The sequence below is a fragment of the Salmo salar genome, chromosome 18 (assembly GCF_965601325.2).
Source record: "Salmo salar chromosome 18, fSalSal1, whole genome shotgun sequence".
In the NCBI taxonomy this organism is placed as follows: Eukaryota; Metazoa; Chordata; class Actinopteri; order Salmoniformes; family Salmonidae; genus Salmo; species Salmo salar.
In genome coordinates this window covers 17682699-17710449 of record NC_138308.1, presented here as the reverse complement: position 1 = coordinate 17710449, position 27751 = coordinate 17682699, and the positions used below count along the sequence as shown (strand labels likewise).

Here is a 27751-nt window from a genome sequence, read left to right as displayed (position 1 = left end):
CCGAGATGAGATCCTCAGACCCCTTGTGAGACCATATGCTGGTGCGGTTGGCCCTGGGTCCCTCCTAATGCAAGACAATGCTAGACCTCATGTGGCTGGAGTGTGTCAGCAGTTCCTGCAAGAGGAAGGCATTGATGCTATGGACTGGCCCGCCCGTTCCCCAGACCTGAATCCAATTGAGCACATCTGGGACATCATGTCTTGCTCCATCCACCAACGCCACGTTGCACCACAGACTGTCCAGGAGTTGGCGGATGCTTTAGTCCAGGTCTGGGAGGAGATCCCTCAGGAGACCATCCGCCACCTCATCAGGAGCATGCCCAGGCGTTGTAGGGAGGTCATACAGGCACGTGGAGGCCACACACACTACTGAGCCTCATTTTGACTTGTTTTAAGGACATTACATCAAAGTTGGATCAGCCTGTAGTGTGGTTTTCCACTTTAATTTTGAGTGAGACTCCAAATCCAGACCTCCATGGGTTGATAAATTGGATTTCCATTGATTATTTTTGTGTGATTTTGTTGTCAGCACATTCAACTATTTAAAGAAAAAAGTATTTAAGATTATTTCATTCATTCAGATCTAGGATGTGTTATTTTAGTGTTCCCTTTATTTTTTTGAGCAGTGTAGTTAATGAGGGTCAAGAAAAGTACAAGTTACATACAGTATCTATCGTTGTATCGGGGTGGCAGGTAGCCTAGTGGTTAGTGTTGGGCCTTTAATCAAAAGGTTGCTAGATCGAATCCCTGAGCTGACAAGGTAAAATCTGTAGTTCTGCCCCAGCACAAGGCAGTTAACCCACTGTCCCTAGGCCAAATAAAAGAAAAATCCATCATATTGAAATGCAAGTCCTTGATGGGGATTTAGTGTTGTCATACATTTATCACGTGATTTACCTGACAATAGCACATTTCTGTTACATGTATTACACTGGGCTGAACTACACGGCAATGTATTTTCTAACAAGATACTTTCGAGAGGTCTTTAAAAAAAAAAAAAAAAAAAATGTTTTATATAGACGTTCACCATTATGGCTCCCTTTCAAGTATATGAACTAAATCCATATGCAAAGCATGCCGAGTATTATTCTAATGAGCTCCACCCCAAAACAAGGCAAACAATAATCCCCAGTGTGTTTTGCAGTTCATTTTGGTATGTTCACATATACATTTTATTAACAGACACTTATCCAGAGTGACTGCTAGTCAGCGCATTCAACTGAGGTAGATAAACAAGTCATAGCAAGTAAAAATGTTTCTGTAACCATTGAGAATGTTGTTGCTGTTTGGGTCAGCTACTTGCAAATGTATTTCTGTATTGTAAAATACAAAAGATGCATTTTATTAAATATATTTGCATTTTGAAATGTTTTGTTCCATTGATCTTTATGGTATTTTAGAAGCTCAATCATTATGTGACAAGCGTAGGCGTTAATGTGCTTTTGTTTATTCTGCCTCACTAGCTTGCGTCACGAGGGCGATGAGCTGATACTGTATATAGAAAGTGGAGTGTTCACAATCACATTTCATCAAACCAAAACAGCGAAGACGATCATTTCTCTGGCATAGTAGACACTAGTGGGTGTCGCATCACGATCATACATACTACAATGAGCGGGAGAAGGAAGCCAAGAAAAAGTCCAGCCGGGCCCGCGCAAAGAGTCCAGCCGGGGCCAGAACCAGGGTGTGAAAAGAGTTTGGTTCGGGACGAGAATGGTTCCATTGGAGGTTGCCATGCAGTGATGGACACAAAGGAACTGCAACAGATTCCTGAGGAAAAGAAACCCAAGAAGCATAAGCAGCCTAAGTGCACCACTGAGGAAACGCCAACTGTGCCACCAGAGACCGGTTCAAGGATTGTTGACTCACATCAGGATAAGATCCTGTTTACAACACTTGATAAATTAAAGATTAAGAGGACAGATAAATCGGATTCATCAAGAATTGTCAATGACGTGGTAAAGTGTATAAGTGACCACATGAAAACGTCTACAACATGCTTCAAAAATGTAGATCTTCTGCGCACTGGAAGTTACTACGAAAATCTAAAGGTGGGTCATTCAATTAAATTGTGTACCACTAACGTGATCCAATACGCTTTCATGCCTTACAGACATCTTATGTTTTGATCAATATAGATTTCTCATCCCGACGAATTTGACGTGATGTTTAATATTCCGGTCGAGCGGGTGGACATTCGGCCATTTGGGGATGATGGCGCTTTTTATAGCGTGGCATTTAAACGGGGAAAACACCCTCTGGATCGCTTTCTAAATGAGGACAACACGGTATCTGCGAGTGGGATGCTTACAGAGTTCAGAAACGAAGTTAAAAGGTCTGTGAAGAAACAGAAAGGTGTGTATGACTGCAGAGCGCGCGCTTCCCAAATGCATCAACGATTGATTGCTTTGTATAAGTAGAAAAATGCTGTAACGAAAAACAATGATTTGCATTTCACTTCTTTCAAGACGTGTCGTTGGAGACGAAGAAGAAGGGTTGCCCGGCGGTGACCTTAAAGATAAACGGGACGGGAACTGACCCCATCTCACTGGACATTGTTCTGGGACTACAGGTCAAATCGAGCTGGCCCACTTTCGCCCAGGAAGGTTTCAAAATAGACAAGTGGCTTGGGACCAAAGTGAAGAAAGAACTAAAGTCACAGTCATACTACCTCGTTCCGAAGTATGAGGGAAAGGGCACGGTGGAACTGGAAGGGGTCTGCACTAGAGGTAACCATTAGGTCAACAAGATTTACACATAAAACATGCTATCACGTTCATTAATGAGAGTTCGGTTGAAAGGAGAAGTGGCATGTATGGCCTTTTGCCAAGTTTCCTAAATGTTTTTTTCTCTTCGTGTTATGCATAGACTCTTGGCGCATCTCATTCTCGCATGTGGAGAAGAGTATCATGACAAATCATGGCTCCCAGAAGACCTGTTGCGAGGGCGGGGGAATTCGCTGCTGCAGGTAAGCCTACTGTAGAATATATACTGTAGGCATAATGCCCTGGCAAGACCTTGACAAATTGTCAGCTACAGTACAGGGAATCATTAACGACAAGTGTGCTTTCCATGAAGTAGACCTTTAAATTGTATATTTCTTAATTTATTAACCAAACCCATTTCCTTTGATAAATTGTGTATGATCATGTGTGCATGAGGCTGCCCATTTTCTTCCTTCAGGAAGGACTGTCTGAAGCTTCTGAAGCACCTGTTGGGCTTGCTGAAGGCAGAGAACCCTAGTCTGTCCAAATTCTGTTCCTACCATGCAAAGACCACCCTTCTGCACGCATGCTGCTCCAGGACCAAGGACAGTGACTGGGAGGTGACGCAGCTGGGACCATGCTTCCGGCAGCTGCTGAAGGACTTTGAGGGCCACCTGAAAGACGGCAAGCTCCCCAACTTCTTCATCCCCACACACAACCTGCTGGGCTCTGGCCACGCCCGCAAGAGCTGCCAGATCCTGGCCCAGTGCATTGAGGAGCAGCGCAACAAAGGTTTCCCCATCTTCGGGACTACCTCGATCACTGCCCCCTTAGTGACTCATCCAGAGCCCCAATAGAAATAAGTGGAGTACAGCTGTGGTCCCATAATGTTGTCTATTCTAAAAGCAATGGCATAGGCAGGAGGAATTGAAGAGCAGAGGAGATAGGAGTCAGAAGTTGAGATTTTATTCAGATCAGAACATTTTTGAGTCTTCTCAGAGATGATACATGAAGAGCAGTTGGCGCTCACTCAAATTATAAAAAGGTAATTTAAACCATGTCTGTACAACACTATGAATTATTCAATAAAACAAAAATGTGTAACACAAAAAAGGATGAACGCTGGAGATTCCTGAACTGAAGTTGCAAGTTGCTTCTTCCTCTCCTGAAAAATGAATAAACACAGATTTGACAATTGGCAAAGGGATATTGGACTCTAGGGGCAAATATGAGCTGTCAGTGAGGATTTAACTGTTTAACAATAATAGCATTCAGGAAATCTTCCTACTAAGTACGTCAACACCAGCTATATTTGGTGTGACCACACTGTCATATTATCGGACTCAAACTGTCTAACAGAGAGAATGTGTGTGTGTGATGTGAACGCACTGCGTGTTCTGTTTTCCACAGCATTTGTATTTCTGTTCAGCCTTTTCCACCAAAAGCGGGTTCTTTGTTAATAGCCATGCATTGGAATTTAAGACCTGAGGGCAGGGGTTTTCTCAGCTGAATATCAATAAATTGCAACGTGTATGTGCCAAATATCCTACTTTCCAATAAAAGGGAATAAATAGCAAAGATGTCTCATCTGTGAACCCAAAGGACTAGACTATTGTTGACACATCAGCCCTTCTCTTCCCACATATGCTTAACCTGTGTACCTGTAATGGGTTAGAACCTCCAGTTAGACTCTCCTCTGTCTCTTACGCCTCTTCCCCCGCCGCCTCTGGAGCCGTACATCTCCTTCTCTCGCTTGTGCTTCTCGTACCTCTCCGCCATGAGCACCAGCTCATCAGGTACCTCCTACACAGGAATTCAGGTTCAATCCAAATAGGTCTCATTTGTTAGACAATGTGAATACTATCTGTGTGTGTGTTGGGCTGTGTGTGTGAGAGCGAGCAGAGTACCTGTCCAGCCCTCTCCAGGATGGGGATCAGGTCAGCAGCCTTCCTCCAGTCTCCTCTTGTTACCAAGGTGATAGAGGCCCCAGAGCGTCTACCAGTTATGAGAAAAGGAAGGAAAAAAAAGTTAACTGTCAACAATGACACATCAGAAAAAAAATATTTGACAATTAGTGAAGAAACATGCTGATATATCTTGAAACAGCTCAGGTAGAGAAAGGAGACCCACACACTCACTCACCCTGCCCGGCCCGTGCGGCCCACGCGATGCACATACTCTTCAATGTTGCGTGGGAAGTCAAAGTTGAAGACGTGTGTGATGTCTGTCACGTCCAGCCCTCGGGAGGCCAGGTCAGTGGCCACTAGGATACGGACAACACCTATGGCAACACACACACACACACACACACACACACACACACACACACACAGGCAAAGGTATGTGGACACCCCTTGCAATTAGTGGATTCGGCTATTTCAGCCACACAGGTTGCTAACAGGTGTATAAAATCGAGCACACACCCATGGCAATCTCCATAGACAAACATTGGCTGCAGAATGGCCTGTACTGTAGACCTCTGACTTTCAATGTGGCACCGTCATAGGACGCCACCTTTCCAACAAGTAAATTCGTCAAATTTCTGCCCTGCTAGAGCTGCGACAGACATAAATACTCCTGTTTCATCAGCTGTCCAGGTGGCTGGTCTCAGATGATCCTGCAGGTGAACAAGGTGGAGGACCTGGGCTGGCGTGGCTACATGTGATTTTCAGTTGTGAGGCTGGTTACACGTACTGACAAATTCTAAAACAACGGAGGTGGCTTAGGGTAGAGAAATGGACATTCAATTCTCTGGCAACAGCTGTGGTGGACAGTCCTGCAGTCAGCATGCCAATTGCAATTAATATGATGCACTCTACATGCCTGACTTCTCCAGGAGGACACATTACTTAACCCGCCTCCTGGAGAGCTAATCTCCTACAGGAGCCAACCCTAATCTATCACACCCGATTCTACTAATTAGCTGCTCACCAGAACCTTGATTAGTGAAATCAGGTGCGTTACAACGGGGTTGAAGCGAAAGCCTGCAACCCCAGTAGCTCTCCAGGAGGGTTGGCCACCCCAGCTTTGAATATACAGTTGAAGTCAGAAGTTTACATACACTTTAGGTTGGAGTCATTAAAACTTGTTTTTCAACCACTCCACAAATGACTTGTTAACAAACTATAGTTTTGGCAAGTCGGTTAGAACATCTACTTTGTGCATGACAAGTAATTTTTCCAACAACTGTTTTCAGACAGATTATTTCACTTTAATTCACTATATCACAATTTCAGTGGTTCAGAATTTTATATACACTAAGTTGACTGTGCCTTTAAACAGCTTGGAAAATTCCAGAAAATGATATCATGGCTTTAGAAGTTTGATAGGCTAATTGACATCATTTGAGTCAATTGGAGGTGTACCTGTGAATGTACACTGCTCAAAAAAAGGGAACACTTAAACACAATGTAACTCCAAATCAATCACACTTCTGTGAAAACAAACTGTCCACTTAGGAAGCAACACTGATTGACAATAAATTTCACATGCTGTTGTGCAAATGGAATAGACAACAGGTGGAAATTATAGGCAATTAGCAAGACACCCCCCAATAAAGGAGTGGTTCTGCAGGTGGTGACCACAGACCACTTCAGTTCCTATGCTTCCTGGCTGATGTTTTGGTCACTTTTGAATGCTGGCGGTGCTTTCACTCTAGTGGTAGCATGAGACAGAGTCTACAACCCACACAAGTGGCTCAGGTAGTGCAGCTCATCCAGGATGGCACATCAATGCGAGCTGTGGCAAGAAGGTTTGCTGTGTCTGTCAGCATAGTGTCCAGAGCTTGGAGGCGCTACCAGGAGACAGGCCAGTACATCAGGAGACGTGGAGGAGGCCGTAGGAGGGCAACAACCCAGCAGCAGGACCGCTACCTCCGCCTTTGTGCAAGGAGGAGCAGGAGGAGCACTGCCAGAGCCCTGCAAAATGACCTCCAGCAGGCCACAAATGTGCATGTGTCTGCTCAAACGGTCAGAAACAGACTCCATGAGGGTGGTATGAGGGCCCGACGTCCACAGGTGGGGGTTGTGCTTACAGCCCAACACCGTGCAGGACGTTTGGCATTTGCCAGAGAACACCAAGATTGGCAAATTCGCCACTGGCGCCCTGTGCTCTTCACAGATGAAAGCAGGTTCACACTGAGCACATGTGACAGACGTGACAGAGTCTGGAGACGCCATGGAGAACATTCTGCTGCCTGCAACATCCTCCAGCATGACCGGTTTGGCGGTGGGTCAGTCATGGTGCGGGGTGGCATTTCTTTGGGGGGCCGCACAGCCCTCCATGTGCTCGCCAGAGGTAGCCTGACTGCCATTAGGTACCGAGATGAGATCCTCAGACCCCTTGTGAGACCATATGCTGGTGCGGTTGGCCCTGGGTCCCTCCTAATGCAAGACAATGCTAGACCTCATGTGGCTGGAGTGTGTCAGCAGTTCCTGCAAGAGGAAGGCATTGATGCTATGGACTGGCCCGCCCGTTCCCCAGACCTGAATCCAATTGAGCACATCTGGGACATCATGTCTTGCTCCATCCACCAACGCCACGTTGCACCACAGACTGTCCAGGAGTTGGCGGATGCTTTAGTCCAGGTCTGGGAGGAGATCCCTCAGGAGACCATCCGCCACCTCATCAGGAGCATGCCCAGGCGTTGTAGGGAGGTCATACAGGCACGTGGAGGCCACACACACTACTGAGCCTCATATTGACTTGTTTTAAGGACATTACATCAAAGTTGGATCAGCCTGTAGTGTGGTTTTCCACTTTAATTTTGAGTGAGACTCCAAATCCAGACCTCCATGGGTTGATAAATTGGATTTCCATTGATTATTTTTGTGTGATTTTGTTGTCAGCACATTCAACTATGTAAAGAAAAAAGTATTTAAGATTATTTCATTCATTCAGATCTAGGATGTGTTATTTTAGTGTTCCCTTTGTTTTTTTGAGCAGTGTATTTCAAGGCCTACCTTCAAACTCAGTGCCTCTGCTTGACATCATGGGAAAATCAAAAGAAATCAGCCAAGACCTCAGAAAAAAAATGGTAGACCTCCACAAGTCTGGTTCATCCTTGGGAGCAATTTCCAAACGCCTGACGGAACCATGTTCAACAATAGTACGCAAGTATAAACACCGTCATACCGCTCAGGAAGGAGACGCATTCTGTCTCCTAGAGATGAACGTACTTTGGTGCAGAAGTGCAAATCAATCCCAAAACAACTGCAAAGGATCCTGTGAAGATGCTGGAGGAACAGGTACAAAAGTATCGATATCCACAGTAAAACAAGTCCTATATCGACATAACCTGAAAGGCCGCTCAGCAAGGAATTAGCCACTGCTCCAAAACCGCCATAAAAAAGCCAGACTACGGTTTGCAACTGCACATGGGGACAAAGATCATACTTTTTGGAGAAATGTCCTCTGGCCTGATGAAACAAAAATAGAACTGTTTGGCCATATTGACCATTGTTATGTTTGGAGGAAAAAGGGGGAGGCTTGCAAGCCGAAGAACACCATCCCAACAGTGAAGCATGGGGGTGGCAGCATCATGTTGTGGGGGTGCTTTGCTGCAGGAGGGACTGGTGCACTTCACAAAATAGATGGCATCGTGGGGGGGGGAAATGAAGTGGAAATATTGAAGCAACATCTCAAGACATCAGTCAGGAAGTTAACCTGTTGGGGCTAGGGGGCAGTATTTTCACGGCTGGATAAAAAAACGTACCCGATTTAATCTGGTTACTAATCCTACCCAGTAACTAGAATATGCATATACTTATTATATATGGATAGAAAACACCCTAAAGTTTCTAAAACTGTTTGAATGGTGTCTGAGTATAACAGAACTCATTTGGCAGGCAAAACCCTGAGACATTTTCTGACAGGAAGTGGATACCTGATGTGTTGAATTACCTTTAAGCCTATGCCATTGAAACACACAGGGGCTGATTAATGTTTTGGCACTTCCTATTGCTTCCACTAGATGTCACCAGCCTTTACAAAGTGTTTTGAGTCTTCTACTATGAGATCTGACCGAACAAGAGCCTTGGAACGGTGATGGCCGATTAGACTCTGGCGCGCGAGGTCATGTTGGGTACCCTCGTTCCAATACGTTTTAAAAGAGAATGCATTCGTCCACCTTGAATATTATTCATGTTCTGGTTAAAAAAGGCACTAATGATTTATGCTATACAACGTTTGACATGTTTGAACGAACGTAAATATATTTTTTCCCCTCGTTCATGAAGTGAAGTCCGGCGGGCTTAGATCATGTGCTAACAACACGGAGCTTTTTGGACATAAATGATGAGCTTTTTTGAACAAAACTACATTCGTTATGGACCTGTGATTCCTGGAAGTGACATCTGATGAAGAGAATCAAAGGTAATGGATTATTTACATAGTATTTTCGATTTTAGATCTCTCCAACATGGCCGTTTGTCTGTATCGCAAAGCGTATTTTTCTGGGCGCAGTGCTCAGATTATTGCAAAGTGTGATTTCCCAGTAAGGTTATTTTTAAATCTGGCAAGTCGATTGCGTTCAAGAGATGTAAATCTATAATTCTTTAAATGACAATATAATATTTTACCAATGTTTTCTAATTTTAATTATTTAATTTGTGGTGCTGACTTGACTGCCGGTTATTGAAGGGAAACGATTTCCTGAACATCAACGCCATAGTAAAACGCTGTTTTTGGATATAAATATGAACTTGATAGAACAAAAAAATGCATGCATTGTCTAACATAATGTCCTAGGAGTGTCATCTGATGGAGATTGTCAAAGGTTAGTGCATCATTTTAGCTGGTTTTATGGTTTTGGTGACGCCTGTCTTTGAATTGACAAAACATTACACACAGCTATTGTCAATGTACTCTCCTAACATAATCTAACTTTATGCTTTCGCCGTAAAACCTTTTTGAAATCGGACAACGTGGTTAGATTAAGGAGATGTTTATCTTTCAAAGGGTGTAAGATAGTTGTATGTTTGAAAAATTTGAATTTTGACATTTATTTGGTTTCAAATTTGCGCTCTTGAAATGCACCTGCTGTTGATAGGGTGCACCACGGGTGGCACGCTAGCGTCCCACATAGCCCCAAGAAGTTAAAGCTTGGTTGCAAATGGTTCTTCCATATGGACAATGACCCCAAGCATACTTCCAAAGTTGTGGCAAAATGGCTTAAGGACAACAAAGTCAAGGTATTGGAGTGGCCATCCCAAAGCCCTGACCTCAATCCCATAGAAAATTTGTGGGCAGAACTGAAAAAGTGTGTGTGAGCAAGGAGACCTACAAACCTGACTCAGTTACACCAGCTCTGTCAGGAGGAATGGGCCAAAATTAAACCAACTTATTGTGGAAGGCTACCCAAAACGTTTGACCCAACTTTAAATTATTTAAGGCAATGCTACCAAATATTAACTGGGTGTATATAAACTTCTGACCCACTGGGAATGTGAAGAAATAAAAGCTGAAATAAATACTTCATTCTACTATCATTTTGACATCTCACATTCTTAAAATAAAGTGGTGATCCTAACTGACCTAAGAGGGAATTTTTACTCAAATTAAATGTCAGGAATTGTGAAAAACTGCGTTTAAATGCATTTGGCTAAGGTGTATGTAAACTTCCGACTTCAACTGTATATGCCATTGTTCTATCCAGTGACTTACAGTCATGCGTGTATACATTTTTTTACATATCGGTGGTCCTGGTAATCGAACTCACTATCCTGGCGTTGCAAGAGCCACGCTCCATCAACCGAGCTCCAGATGACCACTGACCTCAGATCAGTGGTTAGGGATTACTTATCAACCTACTTTCTTTGAAGTCCTTGAGCGCCTCTTCACGGTCACACTGTTCCCGGTCCCCATGAAGACTCTGTACTGCCAGGCCCCGCAGACACATGTCACTGGACAGATCGTCACACCTTTTGGTAAGAAATCAGAAACCTTATAGTATTTGGCGATAGATTAACCCTTGTGTAGTCTTAACATTCTGTATACTCCCCTTGTCCTAAGGGTTACATTTTTTTTTACCCGCCTTCACTAAACCCCTAAAATAAAGCAACTTAATTGAATTATAAACCCCAAATCTATTTTGCATTTAGAAACAACCGGTCATTCATCAAACTTTGTGAATATCTGGGTTTTCCCTCTTCACAACGCAGAAAGACTGCATTTAATCAGAGGACGTCACTCGTTTTTATTACAACACACCCGTCATAATTGTTTTCTTTACTAAAGTAGAGGTTTATTATTATTATTATTATTGCTAAAGATACGGCAACATTTTTTGCAAGAGATAGTACTTATATAGCCTAAGAAAGTAGCAGAAATGTGCAGAAAGTAGCTTCCAGATGGATAATATTTACACAAGAAGGAACCTAATATCACACAGTCAAACTCTGTCATTTAGTAAATAAGAATGTGTTCTCAGTCAACTTACCTGGTAAAATACTGGTAAAATAAAAAATAAAAAAATAATTGAAGGGAAACAATGTCTTCAACTTCTCTGGCAGTGTAGAATGAGGAACTCTGTAGAATGAGGAACTCAAATACAAAATACTAGTCTTCTCCCATTTTTTGAACCATTGCCCCCACTCACAAGGTGTATAAACAACAAGAATAAAGTAAGATGTGAAGAACATAAATCAAATCAACTCTAATTAGCACATGGACAGTATGCAAGTGTGTGTGTGCGTGGTATTTTATCAGGATCCCTATTAGCTGTTGCAAAAGCAGCAGCTACTCTTCCTGGGGTCCACACAAAACATAATACAGAATGACATAATACAGATCATTAGACAAGAACAGCTCAAGGACATTACATACATTTTTTAAAAAGGCACACGTAGCCTACATATATCAATGCATACACACAAACTATCTAGGTCAAATAAGGGAGAGGCGTTGTGCCGCGAGGTGTTTCTTAATCTGCTTTTTGAAACCAGGTTTGCTGTTTATTTGAGCAATATGAGATGGAAGTTCCATGCAATAAGGGCTCTATATAATACTGTACGTTTTCTTGATATTGTTCTGGATTTGGGGACTATGAAAAGACCCCTTGTGGCATGTCAGTTTTCTAACTATGCCAACCATGGTGCATGGACTTTGCAGATGTATTTCTCACATGTGCAGCACATAGCATTTGTTTTACAGTCCTTCTTCGGGGGGGCAGAATTGGCATCTCCTCCTCTTGCCTGCCCCAAGCTGCAGCCTCAGGCTGATCAGGACAAGATTCAGCCCCCTGAACAGCTTTCACAAGCGCTGCAGAGGCTGCTGTGCGGGGGAGGCACTCCCTTCTTTGAATGTGTGGGGTTACAAGTGCCTTTCCCAGCTGCTCCAGGAACACCCTCTTGTTCCCACTTATCAGGTATCCAGGTAGGGTTGATCTTGTTCATATCACAAAGGCATTGTATGAAGGACACATCAATGATGTTATGAAAGATGACCAAGGGCCAGCAGGCAGCCATCCTCCTGCAACTAAGTTCCAATCACCTTGTCCAGGTTGTCCACGTCTCCTTTGTTGTGGTTGTAGTCCAGGATGATGGCTGGCTTCCTGTCCTCACGATCACTGATCTCAGCCGTTTAGTGCCGTGTGCTCAGGAGGACCACATTCTTGTTCCTCTTTGGGAGGTAAGAAACTAGAGAGGTGGTCAACATTGCTCATCACATCAGACCTATGATAAAATGGAAACTGGGGCATGATAACATGGCTGCGAGGCTAAATAAATTATTCTTTACCTGGCGGGAGAGATTGGGAGACTGCAGTACCAGGGAGAGAAGATCAGCATCTACCCTATTTGGAGCATTTCTCAAATTCTTCTCTGCAGATCCTCAAGCTCAGGTTGGATGGGGAGCGTTGCAGCACAGCTATTTTCAGGTGTCTCTAGAGATGTTCAAAATCAGGTTCAAGTTCGGGCTCTGGCTGGGCCACTCAAGGACATTGAGACTTGTCCCAAAAAACATCCTCACAGCACCATGCTTCACCGTATGGATGGTGCCAGGTTTCCTCCAGACGTGACATTTGGCATTCAGGCCAAAGATCAATCTTGGTTTCATCAGACCAGAGAATCTTGTTTCTCACGGTCTGAGAGTCCTTTAGGTGTCTTTTGGCAAATTCCAAGCGGGATGTCATGTGCCATTTACTGAGGAGTGGCTTCCATCTGGCCACTACCATAAAAGGCCTGATTGGTGGAGTGCTGCAGGAATGGTTGTCCTTCTGGAAGGTTCTCCCATATCCACAGAGGAACACTGGCGCTCTGTCAGAGTGACCAACGGGTTCTTGGTCACTGCCCTGACCAAGGCCCTTCTACCCACGATTTCCTTTTTTTTTTTTTTTTTAACGTTTTTTGTAATACATTTAGAATAAGGTTGTAACAAAATGTGGAAAAGTGAAGGGGTCTGAATACTTTGCAAATGCACTGTAGGGTATAGAGATGAGGTAGTCATTCAAAAATCATGTTAAACACAATTGCACACAGTGAGTACAGTACATGCAAGTACTCCTGAACTTTAGGCTTACCATAATATTTTGTAAAAAATGTCAAAAAGCATAATTCCACTGACTGTGTGTAGGTCAGTGACAAAAAAATCTCAATTTTAATTGTCTAAATCAAACCAGTGTGGGCTGCTGCATACACAGTGGAGTCATACAGGTTCTCTCGTTTGGGGAAAAAAAGCATCCTTAGTCTTCTCCTCCGAGACCCGGTAACCAGTAAGGCGTCGAGAAGTGTGTCATTTCATTAGTAGGCAAACAGAAGTGTCCTCCCCGCCTATAGCCACCTTTCATTGAGGATACTCACGTGTATCCTACCGTAGATGAGTTTAGAAATATGCCCCAAGTCAGTTTTGTTTCGTCACATTTAAAAGCAATATTCTACTTATTGTTTCAACTATAAAATGTCTTGCATAACTAACTGAAATTGTTTTGATCATTTTACACCATTTATTTTGGGACCCAGCCCTGTCAACACCATTCTTTTGGGACCCAGCCCTGTGAATGCCATTTGCCTAATGACATGCGAGTTGAGAAGGACCGTCTCATTTCAAGCAAGAGGAAGCGAGAGAGGACGGAGGAGACGCCATATAATGCAAGCAGTAAAATGACATTTAAAAAAACAGATTTAAATAAAACATCTTATGGAACAGCGGGGACTGTGAAGCAACACAAACATTGGCACAGACACATGCATACACACACGATAACATACGCACTACACACACACAGATTTAGTACTGTAGATATGTGGTAGTGGTGGAGTAGGGGCCTGAGGGGACAGTGTTTTGTGAAATCTGTGAATGTATTGTAATGTTTTAAAATTGTATAAACTGCATTCATTTTGCTGGACCCCGGAAGAGTATGGGGATCCATAATAAATACAAATATAACGAGTGCCAGAATCAGATACAATAACTGCTAAAATTATGACTTGGCAATCTCTCTCCAGTTTTGGTCATTTATTTTCCTCAGTTCACCCATCATGTTGTTTCCCTGACTTGGACATCTGCGATGGGTAGAACGCTTACCTCTTTTCGCCCTTGTGAAAATTCCACTTAACCTATCAGAAGCAAGGTGGAGCTACTACAATATCCATTACACCAAGGCTATTCAACTATATTCTAAGGGGGACATATGTTTTAAAAGTTAACTGCAGGGGTGCCAGACATTTGACATGCGATTATTCTTCTAAAGAACTGTATGACAAATAACACATCATATAAAGCACTTAAAATGTTGATAAAAGTAATTAGGGAATTTTAAAATCCTCTGAAAACAAAGTGTTGACTTTGATTTTTGCCAGGGATTTCTTTCCTGTTTTAATTTTTAATTTTGTAATTTTTTTTACACTTATCCAATCTTATACCCAATTAATTCTGTCAAATATACATGAAGTGCCTCTAGAATCAGACTAGGGATTATCTCTACTTTTCTCAATGTCTCGCTGACCATCAATGTCTTGCTGACATTGGACATATAACAAGGAGAGAACAGAGGGGTGCAGGGCAACACTCACATTATCTTCTTGCCTACGAAGATGAGCACTTTGTCCTCAGGCTCCATGTTGTGGACGAAGTTAAAGAGATAGGCCTTCTTCTCCTCGTCTTGACAAAAGAGAACAGTCTGCTGCACTGTGTTCACAGCCTGAGAGAGTAGAGAGAAACCTACAGATTATTAGGTTGGGGAGGGACAACATGAGTGCTGTTAATATTTTTTAGTTAACTAGGCAAGTCAGTTAAGAACAAATTCTTATTTACAATGACGGCCTACCAAAAGGCCTCCTGCGGGGACGGGGGCCTGGGATTAAAAAAATAAAAACAATATAAATATAGGACAAAACACACATCACAAGAGAGATACAACACTACATAAAGAGAGACCTAAGACAACACAGCATGGTAGCGACACAACATGACAACATGGTAGCAACACAAAAACATGGTACAAACATTGGGCAAAGTCAACAGCACAAAGGTCAAGAAGGTAGAGACAACAATACATCATACAAAGCAGCCACAACTGTCAGTAAGTGTCCATGATTGAGTCTGAATGAAGCGATTGAGATAAAGCTGTCCAATTTGAGTGTTTGTTGCAGCTCGTTCCAGTTGTTAGCTGCAGGGAACTGAAAAGAGGAGCGACCCAGGGATGTGTGCTTTGAGGACCTTTAACAGAATGTGACTGTCAGAACGGGTGTTGTATGTGGAGGATGAGGGCTGCAGTAGATCTCAGCTAGGGGGGAGTGAGGCCTAAGAGGGCTTTATAAATAAGCATCAACCAGTGGGTCTTGCGATGGGTATACAGAGATGAGCAGTTTACAGAGGAGTATAGAGTACAGTGATGTGTCCTATAAGGAGCATTGGTGGCAAATCTGATGGCCGAATGGTAAAGAACATCTAGCCGCTCGAGAGCACCCTTACCTGCCGATCTATAAATTGTCTCCGTAATCTAGCATGGTCATCTGAAATCAGGGATAGTTTGGCAGCTTGGGTGAAAGAGGAGCGATTACGATAGACGAAACCAAGTCTAGATTTAACTTTAGCCTGCAGCTTTGATATGTGCTGAGAGAAGGACAGTGCACCGTCTAGCCATACTCCCATGTACTTGTATGCAGTGACTACCTCAAGCTCTAAACCCTCAGAAGTAGTAATAACACAGATGAGGGGCATTCTTCTTACCAAACCACATGACCTTTGATTTGGAGGTGTTCAGAACAAGGTTAAGGGTAGAGAAAGCTTGGACACTAAGAAAGCTTTGTTGTAGGGCATTTAACACAAAATCTGGGGAGGGGCCAGCTGAGTATAAGACTATCTGCATATAAATGGATGAGAGCTTCCTACTGCCTGAGCTATGTTGTTGATGTAAATTGAGAAGAGCGTGGGGCCTAGGATTGAGCCTTGGGGTACTCCCTTGGTGACAGGCAGTGGCTGGGACAGCAGATTTTCTGACTTTATACACTGCACTCTGAGGTAGTTAGCAAACCAGGCCAAAGACCCAGAGACACCAATACTCCTTAGAATGGAATGGTCTACCGTATCAAAGGCTTTGGCCAAGTCAATAAAAATAGCAGCACAATATTGCTTAGAATCAAGTGCAAGATGACATCCTTGAGGACATTTAATGTTGCAGTGACACATCCATAACCTGAGCGGAAACCAGATTGCATACCAGAGAGAATACTATAGACATCAAGAAAGCCAGTCAATTGATTATTGACAAGTTTTTCCAACACTTTTGATAAACAGGGCAAAATAGAAATAGGATCAGCTTTATCTCCTCCTTTAAATAAAGGATGAACTGTGGCTGCCTTCCAAGCAATAGGAACCTCCCCAGAAAGGACAGGTTAAAAAGGTTGGAGATAGGCTTTACGATGACAGGGGCAGCAACCTTAAAGAAGATAGAGTCTAAACCATCTGACCCAGATGGCTTTTTTGGGTCAAGTTTAAGGAGCTCCTTTAGCACCTCGGACTAAGCTAGGGCCTGCAATCAATCCAATTGTGGGTTATAGGCATTGCGGCTTTAAAAATGTTCCCGCGTTCACAGAGATCCCATTCACGGTAAACGCAGCATGTCGGCTTAAATCGGAAATTGCCTTTAAAAGCCACAATACATATAACTCTTAATCAGATTGAATCCCAGCCTAGGTCTTAACACATCCCATTCATTTCTTATTTATTTGGAATGAGCAGCAGAAGCATTAGCTCCACTCACAGCCAGGTCCAGAGTTCCCACATACACCATCATGGGGTTCTTCAGGTACGTCTTGGCCAATCGCCTCACTCCCGTGGGCCAGGTGGCACTGAATCAGCCAATCGGAGAAGAGACGACATCAAGATGGGCAAAGATCAACAAAAGAATGGTAGGCATTTTAACTCTTACAAAACAGATGAGCTCTATACACTGTGGAACTGAATGTTGACAGAGTTGTAGTCTGTCTGAAGTAACGGGGTGTTCGCATCTTAGGGTCCTTTTACCTGGTCATCATAGTCTGTCTGTCCGGACGGACGTCCAGAAGAATCTTCATGATTTGAGGCTCAAAGCCCATGTCAAGCATCCTGTCTGCCTCATCCAGCACCTAACACAGAAACCCCGTTACACACATGCTCACACGCTACCAGCAGTATACAAAGCCACGCACAAATACAGTCGCGCGCATACACATTCTCACCACTGCCCCCCACACATACACACACCAGGTAGGTGATGGAATGCAGGTTGATCAGCTCGTTCATCTGCAGGTCGTTAAGCCGGCCAGGCGTAGCGATCACAATGTCTACTCCAGCTGAGATCGCTTTAATCTGGGCCCTGCGGTCTCCACCTCCGTAGACACACACACTACACAGAGACAACACAGAGGGGGAAGCTCCACATGCAGACATCTCCCCTGTAGGTCATAGTATAGATGCGATCTCTTGAAGCCCTTGTGGTTTCATAAGTAGCGTTAGTAATATAGGTATGGTACCTCAATAAGTTAGTGTGTATTATGGTGTTAGTACAGTAGAATAGATGAGGCGCTTGTTGAAGCCTTGGTATGATAATTCTATACAGTGTTAGGAGCACGTATGGTACCATTTGAAGCCCTTGTAGCTGTACTTGTTGCACTCTGACTCAATCTGCAGAGCCAGCTCTCTAGTGGGAGTCAGAACAAGCATACCAGGGCCGTCCTGCTTATCACGTTTTCTGTGGGTGGGTAAACCATGCAGGCACAAATGTAAAAAATGCCACACACCCACAAAATGTAAAGAATGCCTATCCCATTATTTCTGAACTACACATGACCATTAGGGGTAGGGGTCAATCTTGGAATGAGCAATTGTGTGAAAGACACATGGCTGGAAGAAATACCAGTATGGTGGTAAAAACGTACACAGGCTGGCCATCCATGTGAATGAAGCCAGGTAGGAGGTAGGCCAGTGTCTTCCCTGTGCCTGTCTGGGCGATCGCAATCAGGTCATCTCCTTTCAGCGACATGGGCCAGGCTTGAGACTGGGACAGGGGGACAACTGTCATCAGCATGGGAATGACACTGACAACATGGGAGTTATAGTGCAACTGTGTATGGTACTAAGTATCAAATGTGGCATCACAGTAGTGGGTTTTCTGTTAGCGAAAACTAAATATTTTCTCACAATAAAGACCTTGTGACTAACAGAGGCGTAACAGAAACTGGGTGCATGCACGCAGAAGGTTTCTGCATACTGAAAATAACTACAGACAACAGTAAGCTATGAGTCATCAAATTGCAAGCATAGACCTCTGAAAAAATGTTGTTCAGTGAGCTTCAAAAGGGCTTTTCCCAATAACATCTTTCACATTTAAAGTTTCAATGTCAAGTGAACAAGTATAACGAAATGCCTTTTTTTGCCAGCGCCAAAATGTCTACTGAATTATGTACACATTCACTCTTTCCCACAAATGTAAACACATTGGATTGGTGGAGGCATGGGATAGAGTTTCCAACATATTTCTAATACCAGCCATTTCCTTTTAATTCAATCAGTGAAGGAAAGTGAACAAGTAAACACTTTTGGAGGAAGTAGAGAATTGGGAAGTATTATTTTCTAAATCTCTTCATCCGTAGTGCTTTTCATTTGTATATTTTGCAGGAAATCATCAACTGTAATGTACCCATTAAGTTATTGTAAATCATCAACTGTAATGTACCCATTAAGTTATTGTAAATCATCAACTGTAATGTATCCAACATTTTGTTGGGGGTAAATATGTCATATCTCCTAGATATAGGACAGGCACTTCAAAACCTTATTAACTGACTGTCTTTTTGACATTTATGAATGTGTTATTCAATGCGTTTCTATGGGCTATAGTAGTAAAGGTCAAATTCAATATTTTGATAACTAAAGGGGTACTACAATATAATGGCGAAATGATGCATGGTATTAACATCTTAAATCAATATGTTAGATTAGTTGAACCGCTCCCATCATGCTCCAACTTGAAGGGCATGGAGTGAGTGCACTATATTGGTCAGTTCAATTTGGAGTGTATTGGTCAGTGAAAGTCACTCAAGTCTTTGCTCAGAGACGGTCAAAAGTTGTATACAAACAGTAATGTTTTGGAAGGGAGGTTGGACTCTGAATAAGGACCTGGATAGGAGTTGGCTTGGCGAAGCCGACTCTGACAATATTCTCCATGATCCCAGGATAGTGCAGGAAGGCTTCGTCGAACGTGACCACAGGGTTGGGAAAGGGACGCTTCTCCCCTTCTCCCTCCTTCAGGTCATCCACAAAGATATCGTTATTCGCTTTCCTACGGGAAGAGAGGGTGGAATTAGTCAGGAATATAGGTATTTTGCTTTCATGTAGGTTGGTACAAAACCAAAGTCTACTGAGAAGAGTTGAGTTGATAACATTTCACTGAGCAGAAAAAATAAAAATTTAACTCAGAAAGTGGATAGATAAACAGCATCCTCTGCTGGACAAGAACTACACCCCATTGAGACAAAATTAAGCCCTCGTCCCCAACTTACCTCCATGCCTTTACTTCCTCTTCACACCGACTGGCTACAATCTCTGACTCAAAGTAGAAATCCTTCTTCAGAGGTGGGAGATCTGCAGGGACCCCAAATCAAAACGTTCTATTCAGCCACTAAGAACTCCATCAATCAGAATACTGTCATGTATTGTTCCTACACATGAGAATCAAGTGTAGGAACAGCTGTCAATCAGCAGTGACGCAGTACCGGTGTGTGTTGTGCACGCGCGCATCTCCCCCACTCACCCTGCCACTTCATCTCCTCGTATTTGTGCCGGTTCGCCCTCATGGAGACCCAGTCGATGGCCTGTGGAGGATTGTCCTCCACAGACGCCTGCAGGGCTGCAGCTGACCAGATGGAGCCGCTCCGGCCTCCGCCACCAGCACCCCTAAATCTTCCACCTCTAACCCCAAATCCTCCATCACACCCATGTTCTGAGAGAGAATGCAATACACAAAGACAAACTCAGTCTGATGAACTAGTAGTCTCGTTCACCAGATGAATCCACCGGACAATACAGGAGGCCCGTTATAGCAGGGAAAGCCTTCATGGAAAGCAGACAATGAAAAGCTTCAGAGAACTCTATACTGTAAGAACACTGACTTGATAGAGCAAAAGATGTGATGTTAGTGAAATTAAAAAACGTGACAGGGCAATTCCACCACTTTTTAACCTCATTTTCATTATCTTCAGCACAATAACATTTCCACATTTTGTAATATAAAATATTAAGTTAAAAAAGTTCTACCCGATGACATCAAAAGTTAAAACATTTTGAAAAACAGTGATTTTCAAACACTATGAAATTCACTGTAACGTAGGGAACAAGGACATGCCCTCCCTCTGGCTAGAAAAATCGCTGCAGGTTTTGAAGATCACCGTTTTGTTACTTTTAATCCTACCATGTGTTTATTTTTTAGGACCTTTATCTTTTTACATTTTAGTCATTTAGCAGACGCTCTTATCCAGAGCGACTTACAGTTAGTGCATCTTAAGATCGCTAGGTGAGACAACCACATGACATTTCTCCTCAATAAAGAAGTTCATCAGCAAAGAGTGCTAGTAGGGGGTAAAAAGTCAAGTGCTAGTGTTCGGTCACAAAAGGCATTACATAAAATAAAAAAAATAGTACCAGTCAAATTTGGACACCTACTCATTCAAGGTTTTTTCTTTATTTGTACCATTTGTTACATTGTAGAATAATAGTGAAGAAATCAAACCTATGAAATAACACATATGGAATCATGTAGTAACCAAAACAAGTGTTATCCAAATCAAAATATATTTTATATTTGAGGTTCTTACATTTACATTTAAGTCATTTAGCAGACGCTCTTATCCAGAGCGACTTACAAAATGGTGCATTCACCTTATGATATCCAGTGGAACAACCACTTTACAATAGTGCATCTAAATCTTTTAAGGGGGGGTTAGAAGGATTACTTTATCCTATCCGAGTGTTCAAGAAAGTGACATCTCAAAACCAACTGTTCAGTGGAGACGGCGTGAATCAGCCCTTCATGGTCGAATTGCTGCAAAGAAGTCACTACTAAAGGACACCAATAATAATAATAAGAGACTTGTTTGGGCCAAGAAACACGAGCAATGGACATTAGACCGGTGGAAACCTGTCCTTTGGTCTGATGAGTCCAAATTTGAGATTTTTGGTTCCAACCGTCGTGTCTTTGTGAGACGCAGAGTAGGTGAACGGATGATCTCCGCATGTGTGGTTCCCACCGTGAAGCATGGAGGTGGTGGTGTGATGGTGCTTTGCTGAGGACTGGTTTATTTAGAATTCAAGGCACACTTAACCAGCATGGCTACCACAGCATTCTGCAGCGATACACCATCCCATCTGGTTTGCGCTTAGTGGGACCATCATTTGTTTTTCAACAGGACAATGACCCAACACACCTCCAGGTTGTGTAAGGGTTATTTGACCAAGGAGTGATGCGAGTGCTGCATCAGATGACATGGCCTCCACGATCACCCAACCTCAAGCCAATTGAGATGGTTTGGGATGAGTTGGACCGCAGAGTGAAGGAAAAGCAGCCAACAAGTGTTCAGCATATGTGGGAACTCCTTCAAGACTGTTGGGAAAGCATTCCAAGTGAAACTGGTTAAGAGAATGCCGAGAGTGCAAACCTGTCATCAAGGCAAAGCGTGGCTACTTTGAAGAATATAAAATATATTTCGATTTTTTTTTAAACACTTCTTTGGTTACTACATGATTCCATGTGTTATTTTGTAGTTTTGATGTCTTCCTTTACTATCATTCTACAATGTCAAAAATAGTAAAAATAAAAACCCTTGAATGAGTAGATAGACAAACATTTGACTCGTACTCGGTGTATATATACACACACATACACACATTATTTATATATATTAATAATATATGTCTTTATTTTTAACACACTGTTTTCAAATATGTAAGACACTGGTTTGGTGCTGGAGATAATGAATGAGGTCGAATGAAAAGTTGAAAAGTGGCCTTTAAGACAAGATCAAAGTAAATGCAAAAAGCTATATAGTTGAAGAGGTCCTTCAAGAACACACTCACCGGCCAGTTAATTAGGTACACCAAACCCATTCACAAAAATGGATTGCTCCTACAGACAGTGAGTTACGTGGCTGGCCATATAAAGCAGGCAGACAGGCATCCAGTTACTGTTTGATTGAACATTAGAAGGGGCAAAACAAGTGACCTAAGCGACTGAGCGTGGTATGATCGTAGGTAACAGGCTCACCGGATCCAGTATCTCAAACTAACGTCCTTCTGGCCTTTTCACACACATACGACAGTGTCTAGGGTTTACCGAGAATGGTGCGACTAACAAAAAACATCTAGTAAGTGACATTCCTGTGGGCGAAAACAGCTTGTTGATGAGAGGTCGAAGGTGAATGGAAAGAATAGTGCAAGCCAACAGGCAGGCCAGTCAAATAACAGCGCAGTATAACAATGGTGTGCAGAATGGCATCTCGGAAGGCACAACTCGTTGATCCTTGTCACAGATGGGCTATTGCAGCAAACGACCACACTGGGTTCCCACTCTCATAACTAAGAACAAGAAGAAGCGGCTCCAATGGGCACGCAATCACCAACACTGGACAATTGAGGAGTGGAAAAACATCGCCTGGAACATGAGAGTTAAGTTTACTTGAGTGGCATGAGCAGTTCCCAGACAACAATCCAATATAGCATCTTTGGGATTAGATGGAACCGGCTGTTAGCAACATGAAAGTACTGCCGTCCAATCTGCAGTTTACAGTACCACACTCAGTGCTCTCTCCCTTTCCTATTGGTTTAAGGGAGTTTTACCTCTGCGGAATCCCCCAGGGCCATTGTCTCCGGCTACCAACTCCTCGATCATCTCTCGGGCCTTCTGCTGAACCTTGCTGCTCCCGAAGATTTGCACCTCACCCTCATAGTCCCCCTTGCTGATCTACAACACAAACACATGCAGGGAGGTTAACTCTACAGGGGGAGGGCTTTTGATTCGGTGCAGTGTAGAAAATGTGTCTTTGAACTGTCTTCAAAGTGGTTTCCGCAGTTCGCAAAATTAGCACGACACGAGCTGAATTAAATGTAGAAGGGTTTGAAAATAAACAGCTTGGTTTAAGCTCAGTGCTCCATTGACATTTCACAGAGATTCAACTAGTTCTCTCAAAAACAAGCGTAAAACAGGACATTTCAAATCAAATTTATATAAAAAGCATACACTAAAAAAGGAAATGTCATGTCTGAAAATCGATATCAATCTTACCTCGATTGTTTTATGTCCTGCGGATTCGTGAAGAAAGATGAGTTCAACAGGTTAGTGAGCCTGTCAGGTAGCCAGTAGCCTTAATTATGGCACAGAATTCAGCCTAGCTGACACAATATAATTTTCCTGATTTTTATCACTTTTCTGGCCTCCATTGAGTTCAATGTTGCAGACTGGAGCTCTGGGGTCATAAAATGAAGTTATATATTTTTTCAGAACCTAAAAAATAGCCGCATTTAAAAATGACATTGTTAAAAACGTCATTATGTGTCGTCAGAGCTCCAGTCCGCCCACAATAGTGGCCGCTCAACTCCATCGTAAATCATGGAGTTGAGATTAGTTGTCTAGCTTAATGGTAGCCCATACTCTTAGAGCTAGCTAATTATACTATGCAAGCATTTAGCTGCCGAAACTCAATTTGAAATGCAAATGCACAAAATATAAATCAATATAATTTTTACAATTCCTTTTCCTAAACAGATTGTCACAAAATCATTTTCATGACTGGTATGCATAATGTCTGCCAATTTTAAAAATAACAAAGTATGTTTGATATTTTATTTCCATGGTTCTATCCAGTACAACACTGACACATTTAAAAATCGAAATGCTTAAAATGGCAAATCTTTACAAAAAATGTGCCATTTCATTTCCTTGTGATAGCATGAATTGCGACAAAAATAATTCTCAATTAACACTGCCTTTCCATAATCTGTGGGGTTTAAGACTCAAAATTCAAATGATCAAATTAGATAAATGAATCGCAATGCTTCATTTTGCTATTTCGTTTCATCATTTGCATTATTGTTTGACCTGTGTTGATTGTCAAACACAGTACACGGGGTTTCGGTAAGGAAGAGAAGCTGCCTGTGCCTGCTAGCAAGTCATTTTCGGTAGTAGCTGTATCGATGTGGTGGAGTTTTAGGCTGTCCCGGCAACAACAGCCAGGGAGAGACCCCACAGAAGAACAGCCAGTGTGCGAGGAATTTGTGGTAGGGAACAATAAAGCTCAGTGGAGGGGACACATAGCTACTTGTAGCTAGCTAATATATGTACACAAAAGTATGTGGACACCCCTTTAAATTAGTGGATTTGGCTATTTCAGCCACGCCTGTTGCTGACGGGTATATTACATTTACATTACATTTAAGTCATTTAGCAGACGCTCTTATCCAGAGCGACTTACAAAATGGTGCATTCACCTTATGATATCCAGTGGAACAACCACTTTACAATAGTGCATCTAAATCTTTTAAGGGGGGGTTAGAAGGATTACTTTATCCTATCCTAGGTATATAAAACCGAACACCGCCATGCAATCTCCATAGACAAACATTGGCACTAGAATGGCCTTACTGCAGAGCTCAGTGACTTCCAACATGGTACTGTCATAGTATTCCAACTTTCCAAAAAGTCAGTGTCAGATTTCTGCCATGCTAGAGCTGCCCCGGTCAACTGTTAAGTGCTGTTATTGTGAAGTTGAAAGACCACACAAGCTCACAGAACAAGACCTCCAAGTGCTGAAGCGCATAAACATCTTCTGTCCTTGGTTGCAACACTCACTACGGAGTTCCAAACTGCCTCTGGAAGCAACGTTAGCACAAGAACTGGTTCGTCGGGAGCTTCATGAAATTGGTTTTCATGGCCGAGCAGCCGCACACAAGCCTAAGATCACCAGAGTGGTATAAAGCTTGCCGCCATTGGACTGTGGAAACGTGTTCTCTGGAGTGATGAATCACACTTGACCATCTGGCAGTCCGACGAACGGATCTGGGATTGGTGGATGCCAGGATAATGCTACCTACCCAAATGCATAGTGCCAACTGTAAAGTTTGGTGGAGGAGGACTAATGATCTGGGGCTGTTTTGACATGCGACGATTCTGTGCTTCTAACTTTGTGGCAACAGTTTGGCGAAAGCCCTTTCCTGTTTCAGCATGACAATGCCCCATGCACAAAGCGAGGTCCATACAGAAATGTTTTGGTGAGATCGGTGGGGAAGACCTTGCCTGGCCTGCACAGGCAAGGACCTTGCCTGGCCTGACAGAGTCGAAAGCCTTGGCCAGGTCGATGAATACAGCTGCACAGTATTGTCTCTTATCGATGGCGGTTATGATATCGTTTAGTACCTTGAGCGGGCTGAGGAGAACCCATGACCAGTTTTGAAACCAGATTGCATAGCAGAGAAGGTACGGTGGGATTCGAAATGGTCGGTTATCGGTTTGGTAATTTGGCTTTCGAAGACCTTAGAAAGGCAGGGTAGGATAGATATAGGTCTGTAGCAGTTTGGGTCTAGAGTGTCTCCCCCTTTGAAGAGGGGGATGACCGAGGCAGCTTTCCAATCTTTAGGGATCTCAGGCGAAACGAAAGAGGTTGAACAGGCTAATAAATAGGAGTTGCAGGGCTGTTGACCGGGGTAGGGGTAGCCAGGTGGAAAGCATGGCCAGCCGTAGAAAAATGCTTATTGAAATTCTCAATTATCATGGATTTATAAGTGGTGACAGTGTTTCCTAGCCTCAGTGCAGTGGGAAGCTGGGAGGAGGTTCTCTTATTCTCTTATTCTCCATGGACTTTACAGTCCATTGCTTTCCTAACTGCCTGTGTACATTGGTTCCTAACTTGCCTGAAAGGTGGCATATTGCGGGGCTATTCGATGCTAATGCAGTAAAAACTTTCATGGGGTTAGGTTTGGTAGCCAGAAAAAGCAAACAACCACATTCTTTCCAAAAGAGCTAGTTAGCATCACTACTTAACATCTCAGACCTAACCACTGAACCCTACAAATTGACTCGGTACCCCCTGTATATAGCCTCGTTATTGTTATGTACATGTAACGTTGTTTTACTTTTAGATTTATAAGATTCTTTTTTTAAACTTTAGTCTAACGTTATTTATAAAATATTTTCTTAACTCTATTTTACTGCATTGTTGGTTAATGGCTTCTATGTAAGCATTTCACCTGTAAGGGGTCTACACCTGTTGTATTGGGGCATGTGACAAATAACGTTACAATTTGATTTGATCATGTTGGTGTCAGTCACTTTGCCTCAATTATTTTTGTTAGATAACTAGCTAGCTAAAGTTGGCTACATTCTACCTATACATTGCAACTTTCTACTATTGTCTAGCTAGTTACTAGTTGGCTACTTGCCTTGATTCGTGCACCACTGGTTTCTTCAAGTTCACGTATTTTAGCTCCTCCGCGACCTGTTGAATGAAGCGTTACATGAACTACTGCACATGCAAGACTTGCCAAGCTAACTTGACTAACTAGCTAGCTAGCTAATTCACACATTTCGCTAACTAGCTAGCATTTTCATGGCAGCTTTGTTGTGAGGAATGTTTTTGTTGTTGTTGGTGACCTACCTATAACCCTTCCAATTGAGGTATTTTCCACCGTGAAAGTGACGGGCGGAGTTGAAGCCGACCCGTCTGCTCCACGGCCTCTGCGCCCACCTCTACAGGCATAACGATCTCCACTTCTGGAGAACACGCGGTCGTTGCCTCCATAGCTGTCCCTCCAATTTTGACAATGCGATCCGTTGGGATCCCCTCTCCCTCTTGTCGCTCTGAAACCACCTGCATTTTCCACCCCAAAGCACACATTTTCCTTCGCACTCCCTTTCCACGAATACTTCCAATCTGTGGGTGGTGCTGTGATAGCAGGCGTAGGTACATCGTTTTCCTCCTCCCAGTCCGACATTACAAACGAGAATGAACGTTAACTGACTAGCTAATTTGATATCATCTCACTTGATGCCGATTGTGTTCCCTAACATCCGGTTTTGTGACCTTATGTGACCTTTCTATTTTTCACACAATCAGCTATTTGCAGTTCAGTGGGGTGGATGAAAATCCATCAAATCTTTTTAGGAGGATTGTTTTTTGTGTGTTTTTGTCTTCCTCCCTAGGTGAGATTATGCTACGTTCATAAACAAGTGGGAAGGTGATATATTTACCACATTCACTGGAAAAAGATCCACTGTAGTGATGGGTCGTTCTCTAAGATCCGGCTCTTGTAGGTAAACGTTGGGAGCCGGCATGCATATCAAATGAGCCGAATCTATTTATACATAAAAAAATTAAAATAAGATATGAATAATCGAAAGATTTAAATGAATAGAATTAACTACTTCAAAGAACGAAACAATAAATAAAATAATATAGGCCTAAATGCTTAAGCGCACACACAAGATCTGCAGATCGTCTGAGCTGGTGGAAGAACAAGGCCTCTGTCTACCCACAGCTTACTAAAGCCATGACAGGGAGACTCTGCATAGTGGCCACATCCGTTCC

The 27751-nt window shown here is 42.9% G+C and overlaps 2 protein-coding genes across 2 annotated transcripts; one reads left to right on the top strand and one right to left on the bottom strand.

The window, feature by feature from the left end:
• Window positions 1-1465: 1465 nt before the first annotated feature.
• On the top strand, window positions 1466-4283 carry cgasa (cyclic GMP-AMP synthase a). Its single transcript, XM_045700817.2, has 5 exons — window positions 1466-2051; window positions 2139-2355; window positions 2469-2729; window positions 2869-2968; window positions 3184-4283. Exons 1-5 carry the CDS (start codon window positions 1611-1613, stop codon window positions 3560-3562), a joined length of 1398 nt encoding a protein of 465 aa, XP_045556773.1. The 5' UTR covers window positions 1466-1610; the 3' UTR covers window positions 3563-4283.
• ddx43 (DEAD (Asp-Glu-Ala-Asp) box polypeptide 43) lies at window positions 3656-27358 on the bottom strand. Its single transcript, XM_045700816.1, has 17 exons — window positions 26822-27358; window positions 26607-26662; window positions 23013-23136; window positions 19936-20124; window positions 19685-19766; window positions 19302-19464; window positions 18062-18180; window positions 17764-17874; window positions 17388-17529; window positions 17169-17269; window positions 16906-16993; window positions 14714-14841; window positions 10515-10624; window positions 4848-4986; window positions 4613-4700; window positions 4367-4508; window positions 3656-3870 (listed from the first exon to the last, which is right to left on the bottom strand). The coding sequence occupies exons 1-16, from the start codon at window positions 27156-27158 to the stop codon at window positions 4377-4379; spliced, it is 2109 nt and encodes a 702-aa protein (XP_045556772.1). The 5' UTR covers window positions 27159-27358; the 3' UTR covers window positions 3656-3870; window positions 4367-4376.
• Between the last annotated feature and the right edge of the window lie 393 nt (window positions 27359-27751).